Below are 23,624 nucleotides of genomic sequence, written 5' to 3'. Positions count from 1 at the left end.
AACTATTCAAAACGAAAAGAAATAGGCTAGCCTACTATCTGATTATGTAATCCATGATGTGCATTTCTCTCTATCGTTCACTATGGAGATGGCGATTCGTCAATTTCTTTAAACGAAACAATTCAAAAGGAAAAGAAATATAGGCAGCATACTCTCTGATTAATCCATGATGTGCATTTCTCTCTATAGGCGCGTTCACTACGGAGATATCAATCGTCAATTTCTTTAAACGAAACAATTCAAAACGAAAAGAAAAAGGCTAGCCTATACCTTCTGATTATGTAATCCATGATTTGCATTTCTCTCTATATATGCGCGTTCACTAGGAGATGGCGATCGTCAACTTAATCTTTGCAGCACTGACAGAAAAGTTGTATTAATAAAAATCAATGGACGCGTCACCGGATTTACAAATGCACTTCTTGCTTGTTGCTTGTTAATTTAATTTAAATTAATTAATAAAATGAATACAATTGCCATAATTAAAATAATTAAATATTATTAATTGTCCCATTTTTGCTCATTTATAAATAGTATTTATATCTACCACCCCCTCAGCACCTGGGTTAAAAAATTATTTGGCGCCACCATATTATAACGGCCCACGTATTAAAAATAGTCGAGTCTAAATAGGGCTACGGCTCATATTACATTTAATGTCGTCAGCCGGGATCAGACACAACGTGCACGGGTTGGCCTTGATTTTTTTTTTTTTTTTTTTTTTTTTGCCCGATCTGGTATTCAGTTTCTGAACGGTGTAGGCACAAGCCAACAGTTTTGTGACGCTGTCTGAGCCTCATGTCATAATTTTTTATTAGTCACGGTAATACCATATACCCCGGTAAAATAGGGAGGAGGTTTGACGGTATCAAAATTTGGATTTTCCCCCAAGCCTAATATATATATATATATATATATATATATATATATCTCAAAATAGATTAAAGAGTAAGTATTTGTGGATATTATTCTCTGTGACAAGAGGAAACAGGACACTTATGGAAAATCAGAAAAAGAAAAATCCCAATGCTCGTTGTGTCGACTATAGGATAAAACCTCTCATTATTTGCTTTGTAGAGTAAGTATTTGTGGATATTAATCTCTGTGACAAGATAAAAGCTCACATTATTTGTTTTATATGTTCACAATTCACATTATTTGCACATTATTTGCTCATTGCAGGTGATGCACCTGGTTTATGCCGCCAGAGAGAAGGAGCCTATGCCGTCCACCCTCCCTCCATCTCTCATCCCTCCATCCAAACGTAAGAAGTTTCCAGGAGCTCTCCCGGGATCTGTTCCTGTTCTTCCCTCCAGTCCGTTCCTCATGATGGAGACCCTGCGGCCCGTGCCGGCGCTTTCCAAGGGTCCTATGGGCAGCAGCACAAATCTGTCTCCATCAAACTCAATGAAGCGCTCCACCCCGACACCACCGCAGCCTCAAACACACACACAGGTGAACACACCAATGCGGTCGTGCCTGTGTAACACAACATACCTGTCCAACCACATTCATATCAGCTCCTGGGGCCGGTTTCTCAAAGATAGACTTTGACTATGGCTTAGATATAGTAGATAGTCAGACTTCAGATCGACATCTAAATCAGAACGTTGCACAAAGCAATATATTTGGATAGTTCACCCAAAAATGAAAATTCTGTCAGTATTTACTCTCCCTCATGTTGTTCAACCCCGTAAGACCTTCGTTCATCTTCAGAACACAAATTAAGATATTTTTGATTAAACCTGAGAGCTGGATCACTCCTCCATAGGCTTCTAAGGGATTGAAACTTGTTCCCCGAAAAAAGTTATTAAAGACATCGTTAAAATAGTCCAAGTGACTACAGTGGCTCAATCTTAAGTTTATCAAGCGACGAGAATAGAGCTGCACGATTATGACAAAAATCATAATTGCCGATTATTCCCTTGAAATTGTAATTGCGATTATTAATTACGATTATCACAATTTACATTGAATATATATAGGCATATTATAATACATGTTTACACAAAAATTGTTAACACACACAAGTACTGTTCCCCTTTACTTAACATACACATAAATTGTAAGAATGACTCATAGTAAAGACTAGAAAAACATTAGGACTATCCTAAAGCAATTAAATAGCAGTCCCAAACTAGTTTTTGTTAATACAATGTTGATATGAGCCACCACAGTCATTTAATAATATAAAAAATAACACAAAGTGAAAATAAAGTGGCATTTTTGAAAGGACAGTTACCATCGTAAATACACAATACTAACAAGAACTGTTAATGAAACAGCTCCTGGTGAATAGAATGAAAATCATACCTGCATGCAAATCCTTCTCAGCTAACACGTGATTTGTTGGTATTTTACTTTTATTTCGTGACTTAATAATTTACATTGTAACGACGTTGCATGCACGTAGTTTCTTTTGCACTTTATACAGTGAAGCGATACACAGCGCGCGCCGCCGCATTTGCGCGTGCAATTGAAGAGTGCGCGCTACGAGCACAGTATAACGGCTGACAGGACATTGAAGTCCGTTTTTCTGAGGTTGAAAGACTTTTTATTTCAGCGTACACTTACGTCACTGCCTGGTATGTCATATTGTGCTGGGTTTTCTGAAGTAGTCGTGATTCGCCTCTCATAACATAATTATGCTCTAAACACACACACGCAGAGTGGACTTTCTTTTGTAATCGCGGCTTTGAACGATTACGTAATCGTGGCATCCATAATCGTAATCGCAATTAGAAATTCGATTAATTGTGCAGCCCTAGACGAGAATACTTTTTGTGCGCAAAAACAAACAAAAATAACGACTTTGTTTCAATTATTAATTTCCTTCTCTGTGGGCCTCGAGTCAGTTCACTAGTGTAATAGCGCAGCGCTTCTGTGTTGTACGTCACACGTAGGCTCACTATTGGCCGACGCTGGTCGCGCTGCGCTGTTACACTAGTGAACTGACTCGAGGCCCACAGAGAAGGAAATTAATAGTTGAAATAAAGTCGTTATTTTTGTTTTTGCGCACAAAAAGTATTCTCGTCGCTTGATAAACTTAAGATTGAGCCACTGTAGTCACTTGGACTATTTTAACGATTTCTTTAATAACTTTTCGGGGAACAAGTGTTAATCCCTTAGAAGCCTATGGAGGAGTGATCCAGCTCTCAGATTTAATCACAAATATCTTAATTTGTGTTCTGAAGATGAACGAAGGTCTTACGGGGTTGAACAACATGAGGGAGAGTAAATACTGACAGAATTTTCATTTTTGGATCACTGTCATTCCACTGACTATCTTTCGCAACCGTCTTGACGACGTTTGGTATGTAAAATCTTTGAAGAGATTCCCATGAGCGCAGAATTGTGACGAATGTTGTGACGTAAAAGTCACATGAATTCCGATGTGACTGTTCAGACTGTGGTCGCATTGCAAAAAATTTGACTTTAGTACCACACATGGAAGTGACACAAATCGGAATTGATAAGATGGGGTTTGTGCTGTTCATTCTGTCATGAGAAAAACAGATCTGAGTCACATGTGAGCAAAAAAATCAGATTTGGGACACATTTACCTGCAGCCAGAACATAGCCATTACGAGTGTAATGATACCCTCAAGTCACGATGCGATATTATTATGATACTCCAAGACATATGATAAAAGGTTAACAAAAAATGTACTGTTTAGTAAAATGCTAAATTTGGTATTACATTGTGGGGGTATAAATGAATAGGCTTGGACTTAGTGTTGGAAACCCAATGCAGGACAACAATGACACCAGAAAAAAATAGTCATGATTCTGAAGCTGAAAATACAAAATTATTTTAGACGAATATACTTGCACTATATATATTTAAAATAATGTAGGCCAGTTTTTACTGGTAACACAAGACATTTGGTATTATGAGGACCCACAAATATTCCCCCATTGCATTATTATACATTATATTCAACGTTAAATATACTACACTAAAACTCTGAAAACTTGAATTTTTTTCTCACACCGTCATTTTTATTTTGGGTGAACTATACACAATACATACTGTCACTATCCACGATACAAATTGCTACATATTTCATATTGCGACACGATATAGTGTTACAGCCCTAGTAGCCATGATGCATATGGAAAATTCTCATAATGCACGTTGCAAAAATAACATGAGTCATATGATTCAAAATGTCCCCTAAATATGTCTTTGCAGCCGTCATCTGATCACTGGGTGGTGCCGGCGGATGACAGAGAGCAGTACGAGGAGATCTTTGATCTGGCAGACTCTGATTTTGATGGGATGGTTGGAGGAGGTGAAGTGAAGGATATCTTCATGAACTCCCGGCTGCCTCAGAGCGTCCTGGCACACATATGGTGAGATTAAACAGAAAAATGCAATCGTATAAGTAAAGTCACCCACAGCCTTTTTAAAACCATGCTAGTGCTTGCAAAATTATCCTTTTGTGTTCTTTCATTAGTCCAACAGCAGTAGGATTTATGATATGTTGCACATTATCTATCTTTCATGATAGTGTTCCTCAAGGTTCGGTTCTTGGCCCACTATTTTTCATCATCTACATATATCCACTCGGTGACATCATACGCAGGCATGGACTTAAATTCCATTGCTATGCTGATGATATTCAAATCTATATTACCACCAGCTCCGATAGGCCATCTCTCCCCGACTCACTCACTTCATGTATCAAGGATATCAAGCATTGGATGTCCCTGAATTTCCTCAAATTAAATAAGAAAACTGAGATATTAGTGATTGGCTCTACTGCCTCAGTTAAAAGGATGGACCAGTCTTTTGACATTGATGGAATTCACGTTAAGCCTTCGTCATTGATTCGTAACCTTGGTGTCTTATTCGATCCAACTGTATCTTTTGGCTGTCACATTTCTTCTCTTGTTAAACACTCTTTTTTCCATCTTCGTAATATTGCTCGTCTACGATCTTCTCTCACTTTAGCTGATGCTAAAACCTTAATTCATGCATTAATCACATCACGCCTGGACTATTGCAATGCCTTATTTCTTGGTCTTCCCAAAAAACCGTATTGCAAGATTACAGTATGTTCAGAACTCTGCAGCAAGAGTTCTCACCTCCACCAGGCGCTCTGCTCACATTACTCCTCTGCTTCATGACCTTCACTGGCTACCTGTGGCATCACGTATCCACTATAAGGTAGTGCTGCTAACGTTCAAAGCATTAAATGGTCTTGCTCCCCAATATCTGTCTGACCTACTGTACCCTCAGGGCTCGAATTTCGGTGCGGGATTGTGGGTATTGCGCATCATTTTAATCATTCCCGCAGGTCTTGCGTTTATAATGCGGGAAATTCCCGCAAACATTCATTCAATCTAGCATGTAGGCCAATGAGTAAATTTAACCTAACAGATTATAAGATCAAATCAGTCATTTTAAAACTTTCTGCGAGACGCAATTTCACAAACAGCGTGAGTGATTCTGCCAATGCCGCGTCTTCTCTGTCTCTTAAAATAGGTTACACAAGGCAAGCCAATCGTGCTGCAGCTGCAGGCCGTGATTCTAGACTCTCGCGTTTCAGGAGTCGGGACATTTGATGGAAATGTCACCCACACAATCGGTTTGCATCGTCACTATTGTTTATAATTTGTGCGTCTTTTTAAGTCTTACCTATTTAAACATTCATGGGATTTTAACCCACATAACAAACAGCTTGTGAGTAACAAAACTGAGTTATTTTTCTTGAATTATAGCGCTTTAACGGTCTAAAGCACACAACATTGTTTAAATTCCAGTCTTGGGCAGTATCCTCTCAAACACAATCGGTTATGTCTTAAAAAAATAATACAAAAAGAAAATGCATGTGACACTATAATGAAAACAGTATGGGCCGTTCACATTACGTCTTTTGCGCGTTCATCCTTTGCTGAAACGTCTTCGTCTTCATGGAGAACGTGGCTCATGATTGCTTGGCAACAGGGAGCCCTTTTTAAAAGAGGAGAAAGTGGCGCGGACTGCGCTTTACACGCAACATGTGAACGTGGATCCGTGCACTAGCTCTTAAAGTGAGAGTAGCCTAAAATGTGTCTGTCATTATTGATTATAAAACAACAAAAGATAGCATTAATTGTAAGGAATCAGGATTAATAGCCTATGTATTCAAATTATACAGGACTAAAAGACTATTCCATGTTATTTTACATTTGATTACTTTTTTCCATTTCTAGCATTTCTGGATACTAGTGTTAGACCTAAACTTTTCTCTTTATTAAATGTATTTATTTGTGCTACTTTTTTCAATTTAATTCAAAGATTGAAATCAAGCTTCCTTTTGTTGTGTAAACGAAAAAAATGACCCCATTGTAAAAACACAAATACAATGAGTGAGCAAACATTTAGCTAAACGTATTTTTTAAAAATTGTCTAAAAAAAACTCCCCCCTCAAATTAAAAAATCCCCCCCATAAGAATGACCTAAAGGGGGATTTCCCCCCTATTTTCCAAAACGAAATTCAGGCCCTGACCCTTACTGGCCTGCCCGGTCCCTTAGATCAGCTGAGCTTGGTTTACTGTCCATCCCTCGTTTCCGGATGTCTACTGTAGGTGGAAGGTCTTTTAGTATTAATGCTCCTCAATTATGGGATTCGCTACCTCTTACACTACGTAATACCTCATCTGTGGCTACTTTCAACATGCATTTTGGATAATGTGACTATATGTATCCTTCGCTACTGTTATGTATGTGTGGGCGTCTAAATGGATTTGAAATGTACGATGTAAAGCGACCTTGAGCTATGGAAAGGCGCTATATAAATAAAACAACTACTTCTTCTTCATGCCTGTGTTCATAGAAGCATAACGCTGTTGTCTGTTGTTTTGGTCTGCAGGTCGCTGGCGGACACTCAGCGTACCGGTAAGCTCACCAAAGAGCAGTTCTGTCTGGCGATGCACCTGATTCAGGAGAAAGTTAAAGGAGTGGACCCTCCTCAGAGTCTGACCCCTGACATGATACCACATTCAGAGAGAGAGGTTGCCAGCACACCTGTGAGTGGACCACATGCATCCTCTCACGTTGCATGTATATATCTACTTTCAGACTGTCAGTCCAAATCCGATTATTGTGCATATCTGATTGAAATCCGATCAGAATTAGCTAATCTGACCAGCAAAAAATTACATTAAATGCAATTTTTAAAAATCCGTTTCAAGCTACATCCATATGTGGTTTGAAATCCTATTCAAATTGCATTTCTGGAAATCCGTTTCAGTCTGACCGCTCTAGGGTGCGTTTCCCGTACAACGACGTAACTCGATGCATCGTCGGAGAAAGCAACTAGCTAGTCCCGACTGTTTCCCGAAACCGTAGTGTCGCAAAGTGGTCGTTCAATCACGTTGGTTTACCACGACGTCACGCACGTGGTGGAGTAATAACTTCTTTTAATGAAACTGTTTGAGATCGAATTAAGGCTAGATGTTTTGCTATAAATTACAGACATGGCATCTGAGGACTTTTTCTAATTTTTCTCAGTTATTTCGCTTTATTTCCAGATTCAATCATAGGCTCGTTCTTACATAATAGAGCACGTTCGCACATGCGCAGTCTTCAAAAACAGTACTTTAAATGTCTTGAAAAACTCAAAGTTGTAAATGACATTTGTATGTATTCTAAATAAAATACACAGGTTGTACTGAATGTCAGCTTGCTTATTTTGATCAAGATACGGAGTTATTTAGTCCACATGTCATGCAGTCTAGAAACTATGTTTTTAACCACAGCTCGGGAGCTGTCGTTTCAACCACACAACTTTGCGATGCTGTTTGCAAATGTTCGTTGGAACGATGATTTCGGGAAACACCGACTCGTTTAACTATGCCGATAACGACAGAACTTGCGACCATAGTTGGCTAACGATGCTTTCTGGAAATGCACCCCGATCGGATTTTGCGTGGTTTATGTGATTTTCGCACGCCACGTAAAACGTAAACGTCAGACGTTGTTATAGGAAACATGCTGAAAGTCACTGCCGAAACAATGCTGTGTTGTTGCTAAGTGCCGGACGAGCAGAAAATGACAATATAACGGAGACATATTTTGAAACCGGCGGGAAAAAAGCTGTGCATAACAGCCTCTGGTTCTGCCGCGATTGCAAACCCCTCCATGTTGTGGTTGTTGTTGTTGTTTTTGGCGTCTGCTTACCAACGCAACGTCATTGCCTTAGAAACCAATGCAGATATTCCTGAAAACGAAAGAGCTGCATGGACACACAAATCGGATCTGAACAGTTGCGATACACAGTGTGGACATCAATATATTTAGATCAGAATCCAAACAAATACACAAATAATCGGATTTGGACTGACAGTCTGAATGTAGCCAATGAATCACAAGCAGGATCCCTTTGTTATAATATTATTTTGGTGACACTTACAAAAAGATCCCATTAGTTAATGCATTCATATTTGCAAACAATGAGCAATACATTTGCAGTCATCTTTGTTTATTAACTGTTCATTGCTAGTTCATATCAGCTCAGGTTGTATCTGTTAATCTGAACTTTAATTTGAACCTTATTCAAAAGTGCTACCATCATTTGTATATTATTTATAAGATGGGTAGATTGGGACGTGACTAAAATGTCATGGTTTGATTAATTGGTAACACTTTACAATACAGTTTACTGCATTTGTTAACATGAACTGACAATGAACTATATGTGAATGCCATTTATTAATCTCAGTTAATACTTTTTTTTTAAATCAAAAGTTGTATCTGTTTACATTACTTAATGCATTGTGAACTAACATTAACAAAGAGTAAGGTTGTAAAATGTTCATCTTTGCTTATGCATGAACTGTTAACAAATGAGACCTTATTGTAAATTAACCCAAAAATGTTTCAGTAACAGTTTACAATTAGGTCTCATTTGTTAACATAGGTTAATGGATTAAGTTAACATGAACTAACAATTAACAATATATATAAAAAACAATTAATTATCTTTGTTTTGTTTGTAAAAGCACAATTATTTATTGTTTGTTCATGTTAGATCACGGTGCATTAACTAACGCGAACAGATGTAACATTAAGAATGAATTAGTAAATGTTAAAATGAATATTAACTAAGATTAATAAATTCGGACAGAAGTTAAATTAGTTAACAATGTTTCATTTATTACATAACATGTAGTAATGCAAATTTTTCATAATCCAGTTTATACAATGCGTTACAAATGAAAGGTACTTTATCTGATTAGATTATTTTATTTTTTATTTGAAACTTGATCCAGATTCTCTCTGGATTCACACCGTCATTCATGTCCGAATTGACCCCGTTGACCAGTCTGAGCAGGGTAAGTGATGCGTTTCCTGTAGACAGAAGCTTCATTGATTGACATCCATGAATCGCTGTGAGAATCTTAACTTCGATTTGACAATCTGGGTTGACTTCTGAATGCACACCATACACACATTTGCAGGTTCAATTGCATTTCTCAGTCCCATTCTTCCTCTCTCTACCTTCCTGTCAGCTTACTGGCCCATTAATCAAAGCAAAAATACACAATTCATATATTTAATCATGAAAAGTGGGCTATAATATTATTGGTTAATATTGTTTTTCCTTGCCTGCACGGTCTTGGTTACATCATCAGAAAATAAAACATTTAAATTAAATATTATGCAAACACTTTTAAAGTCACATGCACTGACAAATGAATTACAATAAGACTGAAAAAAATTATTAAGAAAGTAATTTTGGTTGTGACTATGAAGTCTGTCTTTATGTTTAGGCAACGAGAACGCCACCTAGTGCTCATGGAGGAGCACTGCATAGTTATACAGTCATACTCTAGATTACACATAACATGATTTTTCCAGGACTGCAGCAGTTCTGTTGGGTTGGTTGAGCTGACGGGAATCAAGGATCTCAGTGACATCAACCAGGAAATCGTCCAGCTGCAGAGGTCAGGGAGTTTATAAATGGAGAATTATATGCTACACATAACCATATATAGTATATTGCATTCTGCTAATTACTTATTATATAATTATATTCACTTTAGATTAGGGTCCAATTCTCACTATTAACTACAACTTTGCCTCAATAAACTCCTAATTACTGCTTATTATTAGTTAGTAAGTTAGTTGTTAAGTTTAGGTATTGGGAGGATTAAGGGATGTAGAAAATGCTCATTCAGAAAAAGGCATTAATATGTGCTTTATAAGTACTAATAAACAGCCAATATCCTAGTTGGGTCCCACTTTATATTAAGTGGCTTTAACTACTATGTACTAACATTGAAATTAATAATTTAATACAATGGACTTATTGTGTACATACATGTTTTTACAGTGTACTTATATTTTGAAAATAAATGCATGTAATTACAGCTGTAATTAATGTATGCAATTACATTTGTAATTACACTGTTGACCCTTCCCTTACACCTTAACCCACCCTTAAACTGACCCATACCACCACACCCCTGACCCTAAACTTACCCGTATCACACCTCAATAGCAGCTAAAGTGTTTTTACAATACAACATGAAAATAATAAGTACATTGTCCTTATTTTCCGATGCAAGTACATAGTACTTAAAGCCACTTAATATAAAGTGACTAGTTAATAGTGAGAATTGGACCCTAAGCTAAAGTGTTACATTATGTTATAAGTATTATTTACTATTTTTGCACTTTACTCATTTTATATTCTTTTCTGTTTTTATGTGCATTGCTTGCTTAATAGTGAGAAACGCATTTTAGAGACCGAAATCAGACAGAAAGAGGAAGTCCTGCGACAGAAGAATGGTGAAGTCCAGGTAAAGCTGATCGCTAACACTTCCCTTTGGTTCTGCATTAACTAACATTGAGTAACAATGAGCAATACATTTGTTACAGTATTTTATTCACCTTTATTAACGTTGGTTAATAAAAATATAGCTGTTCATCAGGTCCATTAAAAACTTTTGAATTTAATAGATTATTAGTAAATGTTGAAATTAACATGAACTGAAATCAATAAATGCTTTAGAAGTATTTTTAATAGTTAGTTCATGTTAACTAATGTTACCAAATTAATCTTATTGTTAAGTGCTACCCATTTTACAGTAAGGTCCCATCAGATAATGTTAGTTAATGCATTAACTAACATTAAATAATTTTATAATACTTTATTTTAAAGTGTCATTGTTACATGTCAATTATGCACAATTACATGCAACTAACCCTAGACCTAACCATAAATACATTAAGTTAATTAATATTACTAAGTGTAAAATTACACCGTAACAAGGACACCTTAAAATAAAAACAGTATTTATTAATCTTTGTTAATGTTAGCTGTTAAAAATACATATACGTAGTTCTTAATTTAAAATTTTAATTGTTAGTTCATGTTAGCTCAAGTCTAACGTCAGAAACAATATTAACAGATGCAACCTTTGGTTTTAATTATGTGTAAGTAAATGTTGAAATTAATATAAACTAAGATTAATATAAACTAAGATTAATAAATGGTTTAGAAGTATTTTTCATTGATAGTTCACATTAACTTGTTCGAGACTTCTGATTCATTAGCTGCTATAGGTAAATAAACATAAGGATAATTAAGTGCGGTAAATAGTAAAACTATTTGTGCTACATACAGTACCAGTGTCTTTATAATTATGACAATAGGCAAGTCAAGTCACCTTTATTTATATAGCGCTTTTTACAATGCAGATTGTTTCAAAGCAGCTCTACAGAGATAACAGGAAAATAATGTAATAATATTGTTAAATATAAAATTAAATGTCCTCAACTAAGCAAGCCAAAAGCCAATGGCGACAAAGGCGAAGAAAGGCGAAAAAGGCGACAATCAATATAATAAAATGATAGTATAACAAATGCCAGTTTGCAATATCAAGCAGCATATCAAGTCAATGACACTGTAAACCTCAACATTCAAGTTACAAATTACACCATCTGCTCTTACGTTAAAAATAAGGTGGATAAAATAATGTTTCTGTGCAGGAGGTGCAGAGAGAGCTGGAGCATGAAAATGTCGGTCTGCAGGACTTGGAGCACCAGAAACGTGACGCTCAGGATCGACTCAGTGATATGGAGCAACAGAGAGCCAAGCTGGAAACAACACTGGACGAGACCAAGAGCAAATGGCAGGAGGAGAACGCTAAGGTGAGTCTCACTTTGATTTGAGTTGATATAGAAGTGTCTGTTGGCAGATACATACTGTAATGCTGATGCATATTTGACATAATACAAATTAAAGGAACGCCACCGTTTTTTGAAATGTCTCCCCTAAATTTAGATAGGTGGGCAAACGCATTTTTGTCTCAGTTCATGCATTGTTTTAGCCTGTTTTATATTTCTGCGTCGAATCGACGGCGTACCCCCGCAGACCCCTCTGCGTCGCCGCGAACCCCTCCGCCGTAGCTCGACGTGCACCTCCAAAAAATTGTAACTACGCGTCGAGGCGACAAAGACCACAAGGGCTGTGATTGGTCAGATGCACCGCGATGCAACTCAACCTGACGCAGAACCATAAAACGGCCACGACGACGTAGGAGTGACGGCGTAGCTACGCCGTGGAGTTGACGCAGAAGCATAATGAGGCCTTTAGCCTGGCAGCGCTGACGCTAGCTTACCTTAGCATAATGAATGGAATCTTTTGTTGCCGGATAGCATGTCGTGAGTAAAAGTTCCTTTAAAATGTTGCATTTTGTATAGCTCAATCACATCTGTTTCATAATTGAATAATTTGACACCGTTATCGAACTAAATTGAGCTGAATAATATTGTCTTCTGTAGAGCTGCTTATAACTTAATTGAACTTGTTTCTTAATTGATTAACCTTAAACAGTTATATAACTGAACTGAATCAACATATAACTGAATCAAGCTGAACAACACTTGTCTTTTTAAAGCTGCTTTACAGAAGAATTTGAATTGGTCTCACATTTGATGAAATTTGATTCTGTTATTTCCCTGTTTATTCCTGTGAAGCTGTATTAAAACAATCTAAAGCACTATATAAAAAATGGTAACACTTTACAATAAGGTCTCGTTTGTTACATTAGTTAACATTGCTAACATGAGCTAACAATAAACAATTTAGAGCAGTTTTAGAGCATTCATTAAACTGTGTTAATGTCCATTGATGGCAGTTAACAGTGCAATAAGTAATGTCAATTTTGAATTTAAGAATGTATTATTAAATGTTGAAATTAACACTCACAAAGATCATTAAATGCTGCAGTATTGTTCATTTTTAATATTAACTAACGTAAATAATGTTCACAAATATATACTGTTTGACTTGACTAGACGGTTTAGCAGTTTATGATCAGAATAAGCTGTGACGTGAACCACATTTTATGCTGAAAATCCAAAGTCTGACTGATCTGAAACATGCATGATGATTTTTTTTTGGTATAAATGACTGAATAATTGCCATCTTTTTTTTATTCTGTGTGTGTAGATCACATCTCTGCAGACTCAGATCTTCTCTCAGGAGTCAGACGTGCAGACGCAGGAGAAGGAGATGAGCAGAACGAAGACGGACCTGTACTGTCTGGAACAAGAGGAGCAGCGTCTGGATGAGAGTCTGCGTGCTGGAAAAGCCAAGCTAGACAGCATCCTCAAACTGCTCAAAACATCACAGGACGAGATGGACCAGGTCACAAAACAACTAGGGATGCACCGAAATGAAAATTCGTAAACGTTTCATTTTACAGTACAGTACTTACAGTGTACTTTCCTAGAAAGTACTGGTAATATAAGGTAAGTACATGGGTTAAGGTTAGGTTTAGGGGGAGGTTCAGGGTTAGTACCTAGTTATTACCCAGTTATTAACCAGTTATTGTAATTACTGTAATAAGTACATAGTATGTACATGGGAAACAGGACTGTAAAATGAAGCGTTACCGAAAATTCTGGATGCACGGCCGAAAACCAAAACCGGAAATCCTTTTTAAAAAAGATTTTTTCCTGATTTTACATTTTTTTGTTGTTGTTAGTATAATTACATTGGTATTAGTGCTGTCAATCTACAAATTTAATCAGACATTTTTCTGTGATTAATCGCACCTAACATTTTTTATATATTTTTATATAATAATAATAATAATAATTTAACATAGAGGTGGGCGATATATCGTTTAGACGATAATATCCAAATTGTTGTCTGGACGATATGCAAAATTGGGATATCGAATATTTCATAATTTGTACAATCCGACCCCCCAAACATGAAAAGAGCTGAAGGAAGTTAAAGAGAAAACAAATAATGCACACTATAACCTTCTAAACAATTATATGTAGCGATTTTAATACTGTATTTTATTTTTTGTACAAAATCACAATCGTTCCTCAATTGCACGAGAGTAGCCTAAGCTGCTACTAATTTGCAATATACAACTACGAAGTTCTTACCTGTGTGTTATGACGTTTCATAGGTTGAAGCAACAATCCAAAATCTTAAAGAGTAAAGCCGATGTACGATTAATAAAATAGCTGCTAGAAAAGGCAAAAAATGAAGTTAAAAAGTTTTTCTTAAATGTCTGTGGGGTCCTCAAGTGGCGAGCTTCGTGATTGCATCATTAGAAAATTGCATTGTATAATAGGGGTTGAACCGACTAGTCGATTAGTCGACTAGTCGACCTTAATGCAATGCCGTGACGCTTTAAGCTTGACGTCGACTAGTCGCGTTGATCATGTGACACTATGATTGCGCTAATTTTGATACTAACATGTTGCAGACGACAACAGAGGAAGAGCCCAGGGGGTCATTGCAGCAAGAAAGCAGCATTGGTACATCAAGTGTGTGTAAATACTTTACTAACCTAACACTAGATATTGTTGAAAACGAAAGTAAAAGCATGACGCACGCTCATTGTTTTACCGGGAAATGAGAGTTCAGTCTCCTTATTAAAATATTAGTTTTTTCTTATATTTATTTAAACATAGTAATGATGTAGGCTACCTCTAATTCACCCGCAATTCATTGGAATATTATTTTGTATTAGGCTACTTGGATCTGGGCATCACTAACGCGCAGATGTGAATTTATAGCTTTTTTTCCTTTACTTTTTTCTTTTCATCCTGAATGATGATGTAAACAGCGGGCTATTTACACCTAGCCACTTCATGTGTTTCTCTGATCTGATAGTTGTCCGGTCGTGAAAAGACCAGGTGTAAATGCCCTCCGAAACGCATTCGAGATGGATTTAAATACGATCGCTCAAACCACTTCAGGAGGAGGTCTGGGCCGCTTAACAGACGAAACTGCATCTGGTTGTTGAAAGAAACCACATATGTAAATTGGACTTCTCCCAACAATGCTAAAAATAAACTTGTGCGAGTGTCTTAGCCTAGGCTATATTTCATGTTATATTCATTATATGACGAAGCTAGGCAACACGCATCACCGCACAGATGAGCAGCTCGAGCATCTATTCGTCAACGTGCAAACTATCGCAATCAAAGTGAAAGTAAGTCGCAGACGCTTAACACACAATCATCTTCATTAAAAGTAAAGAAACAAAATGATCTTACCAGTGCTGTCTCTCTTATTGCGGTCTTTGATTTTGAAATGAGCTGATAATCAATAAAATGCAGCTCATTACTGTTGCTTTCGGTGACGTGAACTCCGTTAAATCTGCATATAGCGCGATGTTTGAAGATCGGATTTATATCCGTTTTGCGAAAACAACTTTATGTGACCAGGTGTAAATGGAATCGTTTTGATAAATCAGATCAGTAAAAACGCATGAAGTGACCAGGTGTAAATGGCCCCATTATGAGCTGTCAGCATCTGTATAATTTTCTGTTAATTAATTGCAAATTATGTTAAATCTCTTGTGTTTTTTTGAATGACGTCATCGACTAGTCGATGTCGACTCGACTTTAATGTCATAACAGTCGACTTCAAAAAATCTGAAGTCGTTCAACCCCTATTGTATAATGAGTCCAAAAGATGGAATACATTTTCCCAAGAGATCGGTTTGGTACGCATTACAAGCCGAACCATTCCGGTTGTTGGACCATTTTTCCTGCCGACCAAAATCCGCGCTGGAGCGAACACCACAACGTTGCGCAACATCAAATGGCAAATGAAATGAAAGCGGAACGAAATTCATTATTTTGTGCTTCACGGACCGTTTATCAGTTCGGACGAATGTCAGTGCAGCGCGAGCCGATCTTGATTAAGCGACACCGTTACTACATAAGAGATCCAGTAACCAAAGCATTTGAATTCGCCACTTAAGTAATAACATCGCTACGAGATCTAGTGAGAAGCGTTACAATTTCTCCGTTATTAACTGATCAAACAGCGCTGATGTGGAAACCAGGAGAAACATCGTTCCATGAATGAACTAGTTATAGGTTTTAAGTCCACAGATCATTCACCATGGATTTAATGTAGTAACACTAACTTGTAAGCATGGAAGTTTGGCAGAAATATTAAAATGCTTTCAAGTACGTCACACATCTTTTTCCAGCACTTCAAAACTCAAATGTTATATGTTATTTAAATGTTATTTTTAATGTGATGACTAAAACATTATTTGTTCATCCTTCAAAGATTACCCCCATTTATAAAACTAAAAGTTAGATGTAGGAAAACTCACACTTATTTAAAAATAATTTTATTTTAATAAATAGGAAATTTCTATGGCATTTCTTTATTTTTGCTGTATCGAAAACGTACCGAACCGTGACACCACTGTATCGTATCAAACCGAACCGTGAAATTTGTGAACCGTTACACCCCTATTAAAAATATACAAGAACAATAAAGACTTTATTGAATAATATTTTATTATTTAAAAAAGTTTAGGAGTCTTTAAATCAATAATGTCTCATATCTTTATGTACTAGTAATTCTATACAGTAATAGGTCAAATGCAGCAAGTCAAAAGACCAACCTTCTTTGCCAGTTTGCACACATTTCTTTGAAGGATTGCAAAAATATTGTCTGAATATCGATATCGAGATATTGAAAAAAAATATCGAGATATTCATTTTTGTCAATATCTCCCACCCCTAATTTCACATGATAATCACAAAATAATAATTTCACATTTAATCTCCAAATTAATGTTGAAACAACATAAAGACTAGTATTTAAGCAGCCTTAATTATTTAGTGGCATCTTTTTGACACCAATATTGCTACTTTTCTCAATTTTAGCCATTAATTATAGGCGTTCAGCATTACAGTATATTGAAAGCTATCAATTAAAAAATTAGTAGGCTTTAAAAAATAGAACAACTTTTAACTTAAGTGAACTTAAAACAATCTTCACATAAACCCATTATAATAAATGTCACATTTACCTGTTTCCTTCAATAAATCAAGACTCAATTTTTTCTATTGGCCCAGTTAGACCGGTTCAGATTTTTACTTGCCCTGTCAAAATGCTCAAAAAGTTATTGTTTTTGACCCATATAACCTTGTAAACAGTGCTTTAAGATTTCACGTAGGTCAAGAAACTGAATAAAGTTATCAAACACTCCACAGACTTCACTGCATAAATCATAAATTAAATATAGATAAATCCTTACAAAAGCTACAAAAGTTTTTCATTCAAGAGTAGTGAGTGATTTCCTCTTTTTCTTTTGTTCTTTGTTTAACATTAATGACAGACAGCAGCAGGTTTATTAGGCTTGCCGCACATGACGCGGATCTGACACGCATCCTATTTTCTCACAACTCTTCAAATTAATTTAAGACTTCATTTAACTATTTAAAGACTGTGCTTGCGAGGATACTGAACAAAATGGGCATTTTGGCATAATCGTGTGTGTTTTTGTCCGTTCAAACACAGACTAAAGCGGCTTTCTATGCACATGAGACGTGTGTGTGTCACACAGTCAGGAGATTGCGCTCCAGTACTGCATTGGGTTTTGTGTCTTGTCATGCTTTAAAAGCATTTGCATGAATTAGAGCATAGTCAACGCTTGTAAAGTGACGTTTCTATTGTGATCTTGTTCTCTCAGACGCGCAGTGAGCTCGGCGAGATACAGGACGCCCAGCGGGAGCTTAATAAGACTATCGAGCGCTACAACACAGCTCTCAACAACAGCATGATCAGCCTGTCCGAACTGGACCAGCTCATCACTGAGGAAAGCTCCAGCATCGATGACAAGGTCAGGGGTCACGGCACGCTTCAGAGATCTCTTGATCATGTTGTCGTTTTTAAATGCACCTGATTTTGAAAGATACAGGTAGAACCTTAAAGGATTACTTCACCTCAAAATGAAAATTTCCTAATAATTTACTCACCCCAATGCCATCCAAGATATCCATGTCTTTCTTTCCTCAGTGGAAGAGAAAATAAGTTTTGTGAGGAAAACATTTCTGGATTTTTCTTCGAATGATGGACTTCAATGACAGCCACTGTTTTGAAGTCCAAATCAATGCAGTTTCAAAGATCTTTGATGTGCTTGATACGGCTGTGCACGATCACAGCTGAGGAGAGTCTTATCTAGCGAAACGATAGGTCATTTAAAAAAAAAAGATATATATATATATATATATATATATATTTTTTTTTTAACTACAATTTTTCGGATTAGGCTGATCTGCAACGCGTCGGGAACTACGTCATCACGTTGAAAGGTCACTGTCGATGTCGCGGGCGCCAGCGGAAGTACCGCCCCACTGTTTACAAAGCGACCAATACAATTTGAACTATCCTCCTTTGCACGGTCGAGTGGGGCGGTACTTCCGCCGGCGCCCGCAACATCGACAGTGACCTTTCACGTGGTGACGTAGTTCCCGGCGCGTTGCAGATCAGCTGAATCCGAACAATTGTAGTTAAAAAGTGTGTATATATATATATATATGTCTTTTTTTTGAAAATGACCTATCGTTTTGCTAGATAATCCTCCTCAGCTGCGATCGTGCACAGCCGTTTCAAGCACATCAAAGATCTTTGAAACTGCATTGATTTGGACTTCAAAACAGTGGCTGTCATTGAAGTCCATTATTCGAAGAAAAATCCAGAAATGATTTCCTCACAAAACTTATTTTCTCTTCCACTGAGGAAAGAAAGACATGGATATCTTGGATGGCATTGGGGTGAGTAAATTATTAGGAAATTTTCATTTTGAGGTGAACTAATCCTTTTAGTAGATTTTCAAGGTTGCTTCAGCTTCAGATTGGTGGTTTTGTGCGAAACCACGCAAAAAGTATCCAGGTTTTTCTTTTTTTCTCTTTTTTTTTCATTTTTTTTTAGCAGGTCGTGAAATAAAATTGGTGAAATCAAATTTGGTCTCTTGACATATAAGAGGTCTTTGTACCATTACCTCTTTATTATAAACAAATAATTTTTTTAATCAAGCTACAAAAATATCTCGTTTCAATATTGCGGGATCTATGACGCCACACTGGCGAATATATTTGCAAGACAACGACAAATAGTTGTACATAACCGCATCATAGGCCCGACCCACTGGCATTTTATATTTTTAATACTAATATAATATTTAGTATTGTTCATTTTGTTTAAACAAACTTATTTCACTTAGGTTAGCTGCCAATGTCACATTTCTGATTTTGTGAAAATATTTTTTTTATATATAAACAAACTTTTTTTTTTATCTAATATTTATATTTTATTTTATTTCAGCTCGTTCTCAACTAATTAAAAAGAAATTAAAAAGAAAATTTAAAATTTAAAAAAAAATTTAACAAATAATTAGTCAAGACAAAAACTGTTACTAAAGTAAAATTACAATTAACATTGTTTCCATTATTAATCAGGCCTCATGGGGGAAAAGTGTCATGGAAAACCTGGAATTTTTAAATTGCGATTTCCATCCGTGAAAAAATTTATAAAAAATTTAATTGGCTAAAAATGATTTTTCCTTATCCAGTAATAATGTATGGCTTGTAAAGTCATAGTCAAAAGTTTTGGAAACTCTGTTTTTACCCCTTAATTTGTAAAAACAAACGAGAAACAAGTTTACAGTAAATACACAGATAAACAAAGTCATTTACAAAGTGCCTTAGTAAAAACAAAGGCTAAATACTGATCATTTTCAGTTTTAGAAATCACCTTTACAGTAATGCACCTCTATTGGAAGTATTTGCAAGTTGTATTGATCCTAGAATAATCCTTTATGAAGGAAATTACTTGTTTGTTGACATTTAAAGTAGCTTGGCCTTCCATGGAAAGGTTAAAGAGTAACCACACAACATTACGCACATATCCGTCAGAGTGCCTTTACTCTTGTTATTGTTAACGTAATTATGCCACACACTGACCCACTGTCACACACTCAAACTGCTCACTCTTTCCTCGTACATCAGAAGATCCAGCACAGGAAATGAGGAGCTGAACGATGCCCTCTTCGTACTGATTACAATGATAATATTTTCCCCGCAGTCAGAGGAGGAGAGCAAACACGAGCTGAATGCTGTGTGTGTTTCAGGAGGATTCATTGGTTAAGTCCAGGATGGCCATGTTTAACAGTTCCAGCTCTCAAGGCCTGAACGCAGACCCCTTTAAGAGCGAAGACCCCTTCAAAAGTAACCCTTTCAGTAAAGGTGGGCTTTTCTCTGCCTTTATACATCTAGCAATGAATGTTCAGTGTTCAGTAGTTCTGAAAGTTATCATTGTTACTAACTTAAATGGTTACACTGTTCAAGTCCTGTTTTAGCAAATCAATTCGTTCGTTTATCTTTAATTCATTTATTTATTTTCATATTTATTTATTTTGCACTTTTATTTATAAATTAATAGTCATTTTATTTATTCATATTTAATAATTTAATGTATTTATTATTAATAATGTCATTATTCATACTTTAATTATTTTTATTAGTTAATAATAATTTTGTTTATTTTGTATTTATTTATTTTAATTAATATATTACTTATTATTAATTTACTTTATTTATAATTTATTTGTTTAGTTATTTATTTTGTACTTTTATTTATGAATTAATAGTAATTGTATTTATTTATATTTAATAATTTAATGTATTTATTATTAATAATTTCATTATTTATTTATACTTAAATTACTTTTATTAGTTGATAATAATTTAATTTATTTTGTATTTATTTCTTTTTTATTAATTAATTACTCATTTGTTTTATTTATAATTTATATATTTATAATTAGTAGTGTTTGCTACAATCATCAATTTTCATCTCTATCAATCATCTCTATTACCATGGTTTAGACTTATGGATTTTAACAAACTTCTCCTCCAAAATATTAAACTGCTAGCATCATTTGCTCTAGCATTATTTGTTGATTATTTGCAGATTGAACTTTCTTTGATATTTTATCTAAATGCAATGAGAGTTAGACATTTAAGCATGACTTGCCTTGTTTACGCCACTGAGCGCAAATAAGCAGTATTTATAAAATGGTTTCTGAATGATTTGAAAAAAATGTAAAGGGTTGCTGTGGGTGTTTTGACATTTGTGTGTGAATTATTGTTCTCTAGCTGATCCGTTTGGAGGAGATCCATTCAAACAAAACGACCCCTTCAAAGACCCGTTTGCTAATTCTGATCCCTTTGGTGAAACTTCCTCAAGTCAATTCAAGGTAAAATAAAAAATACTGAAAATCTGGGAGCATCTTGTATCAGAAAGTAAGTGTTTTTTTTGTACATTCATGCATTCCTATCATAACAAATGATTGTTTTTATATTTGTTCCTTTTAGTCCTTTTATTTCAGCTAATGTTTATTTTATTTCAAGTGATGAAAATGTGTATGGTTTTAGTTAACTACAATAACCATGGTATAAATAGCATCAAAGTTTACTTTTGATTATGAAATGCCGGTGGATTTTAATGCTCCTGTCATTGTCATTTAATTATTCTCTCATGTACTAAACGATGTACTAAAAACAAAAAAAGTTTTTCCTTTTGTATTTTTAAGTTTCATCTCAAAAAATGGTTACTTACTACTCAGCATGGTCAACATTAGTATCTTAATATTCTGATTTTAGCTTCTTTTTAATAATTGCTCTTAGTTATTTTTTTTCTCCTGTTGCTAATTTTCTTAGCTCCACAATATGTTTAGACAAAACAGTGTATTTTAGCATGATTTCCGCTTGGAAATCATATTTTTTTATTCGATAATGTGATTTTTTTTTCTCTTTTGTGTGTGTGTATTAATATAAGATGTTTTTAGGGTGACTTTTTAACATTCTGTCAAGGGTCTACAGATGAAAAATAGACTTTTTGGCTAATTCTGGCAGATTTACATCCATGTTAATTAATGTGCACTGCCCCTTTTAACAAATATAGTAAAAAGCATCGAGCAGTTTTGTCTGGACAGCCAATGAGTTGGTTTATTACTACACTAGACTATAAAGCAGAAAAATATCTAGGAAATCAAGTAACAGAGTCAAAAAACAAGTATTTGCGCATACCTTATGAACACATAATACGCATGTGTGTGTTCAAATTCATGATTTTGTAGACGATAACAGTATAATTGTCAAAAACTTGCACTTTGAAAACCATTAAAAAAAATTCAGGCCCCCAAAAGCTAAAAAGTCAACCTCTGTGAGAAAACCAAATGAAGATGTAAATGTACATTTTGTCATGTCATGTCAGATACTTTACAGTTAGTGCTCTGTCATTCCCATGATGCCCTGTGGTTTTTATCTCACTCTTTCTCTCTTCCCCATAGGCCAGTCCCTTTAGCAAAAGAATCAGCCAGACATTGAAGAGTCCCAAACCTAAAGATTCAGGTACGGTATGGTGTTCATTTCGGTTGCTTCTGGATGTTTATGGAGCTTGTCCCTTTCTTCCATCATTCATCACACAGATCACATTGTTCATGAAGTCAGAATACCAATTGATAACTTGTAGATGACTCATTAAACTAGACTAGTATTCAAAGTACACTACTGGTCAAAAGTTTGAAATAATACATTTTTCAATGTTTATGTTCACCAACACTGCATTTAATTGATCAGAAACACTGTAAAAATTCTCTTCGAATTTATTTTAAAATGTAATTTATTCCTGTGATCAAGCTGGATTTTCATCATCATCATCACTCCAGTCTTCAGTGTCACAAGATCCTTCAGAAATAATATGCGAATATCCTGATTTGTCATTTGATCGGTGTTGTTTGAACAGTTGTGCTGCTTCCTATTTTTGTGGAAACCGTTATACACTACCATTAAAAAATTTAGAGTAAGTAGGTTTTTAAAATTATATTAATCATTTTCTTCAGCAAGGACACATTAAAATGATCAAAAGTGACAGTAAAGACATTTTTGAAGTTAAAACATTCATATTTCAAATAAATGCTGTTCTTTTGAAATTTCTATTCATCAGAGAATCTAACAAAAATAAATGTATCACGATTTCTATAAAAATAAATGTTTTCAACATTGATAATGATTAATGAAAAGCTGCAAATCATCATATTAGAAATATTTCTGAAGGATCATGTGACACTGAAGACTCGAGTAATGATGCTGAAAATTCAGCTTTGATCACAGGAATAAATTTCATCCTACTATAATATATTCACATAGAAAATAGCCACTTTAAATTGTAATAATATTTCACTGTTTTTATTGTATTTTTGATCAAATAAATGTAGCCTTTGTGAGCAGAAAAGACTTCATTAAAAATAACATAATTATTCCAACCTTTTGACCAGTA

General features: G+C 35.4%; 1 protein-coding gene and 1 long non-coding RNA gene across 5 annotated transcripts in view; both read left to right on the top strand.

Moving 5' to 3' along the window:
• The window catches only part of LOC143731373 (uncharacterized), a 315,959-nt gene that overhangs the window by 103,225 nt on the left and 189,110 nt on the right, over positions 1-23,624 (top strand). The gene's annotated exons all lie outside the window — the stretch shown is intronic.
• The window catches only part of eps15l1b (epidermal growth factor receptor pathway substrate 15-like 1b), a 61,256-nt gene that overhangs the window by 7,728 nt on the left and 29,904 nt on the right, over positions 1-23,624 (top strand). For all 4 annotated transcript variants that reach the window (XM_077222121.1, XM_077222120.1, XM_077222118.1 and 1 more), the window contains exons 9-20: positions 1,183-1,455; positions 4,196-4,356; positions 6,861-7,017; positions 9,262-9,324; positions 9,851-9,936; positions 10,722-10,794; positions 11,987-12,148; positions 13,452-13,649; positions 17,974-18,123; positions 20,413-20,527; positions 21,440-21,540; positions 22,636-22,696. In XM_077222121.1, coding sequence (XP_077078236.1) covers positions 1,183-1,455; positions 4,196-4,356; positions 6,861-7,017; positions 9,262-9,324; positions 9,851-9,936; positions 10,722-10,794; positions 11,987-12,148; positions 13,452-13,649; positions 17,974-18,123; positions 20,413-20,527; positions 21,440-21,540; positions 22,636-22,696 — 1,600 coding nt within the window. The remainder of the gene's footprint in view (positions 1-1,182; positions 1,456-4,195; positions 4,357-6,860; positions 7,018-9,261; positions 9,325-9,850; positions 9,937-10,721; positions 10,795-11,986; positions 12,149-13,451; positions 13,650-17,973; positions 18,124-20,412; positions 20,528-21,439; positions 21,541-22,635; positions 22,697-23,624) is intronic.

The sequence above is a fragment of the Siphateles boraxobius genome, unplaced genomic scaffold, assembly GCF_051911475.1.
Source record: "Siphateles boraxobius isolate OS27281-9 unplaced genomic scaffold, OSU_SipBor_1 86, whole genome shotgun sequence".
NCBI lineage: Eukaryota > Metazoa > Chordata > Actinopteri > Cypriniformes > Leuciscidae > Siphateles > Siphateles boraxobius.
Note: the sequence above shows the minus strand (reverse complement) of the source record. Positions and strands in the feature narration are given on the sequence as shown.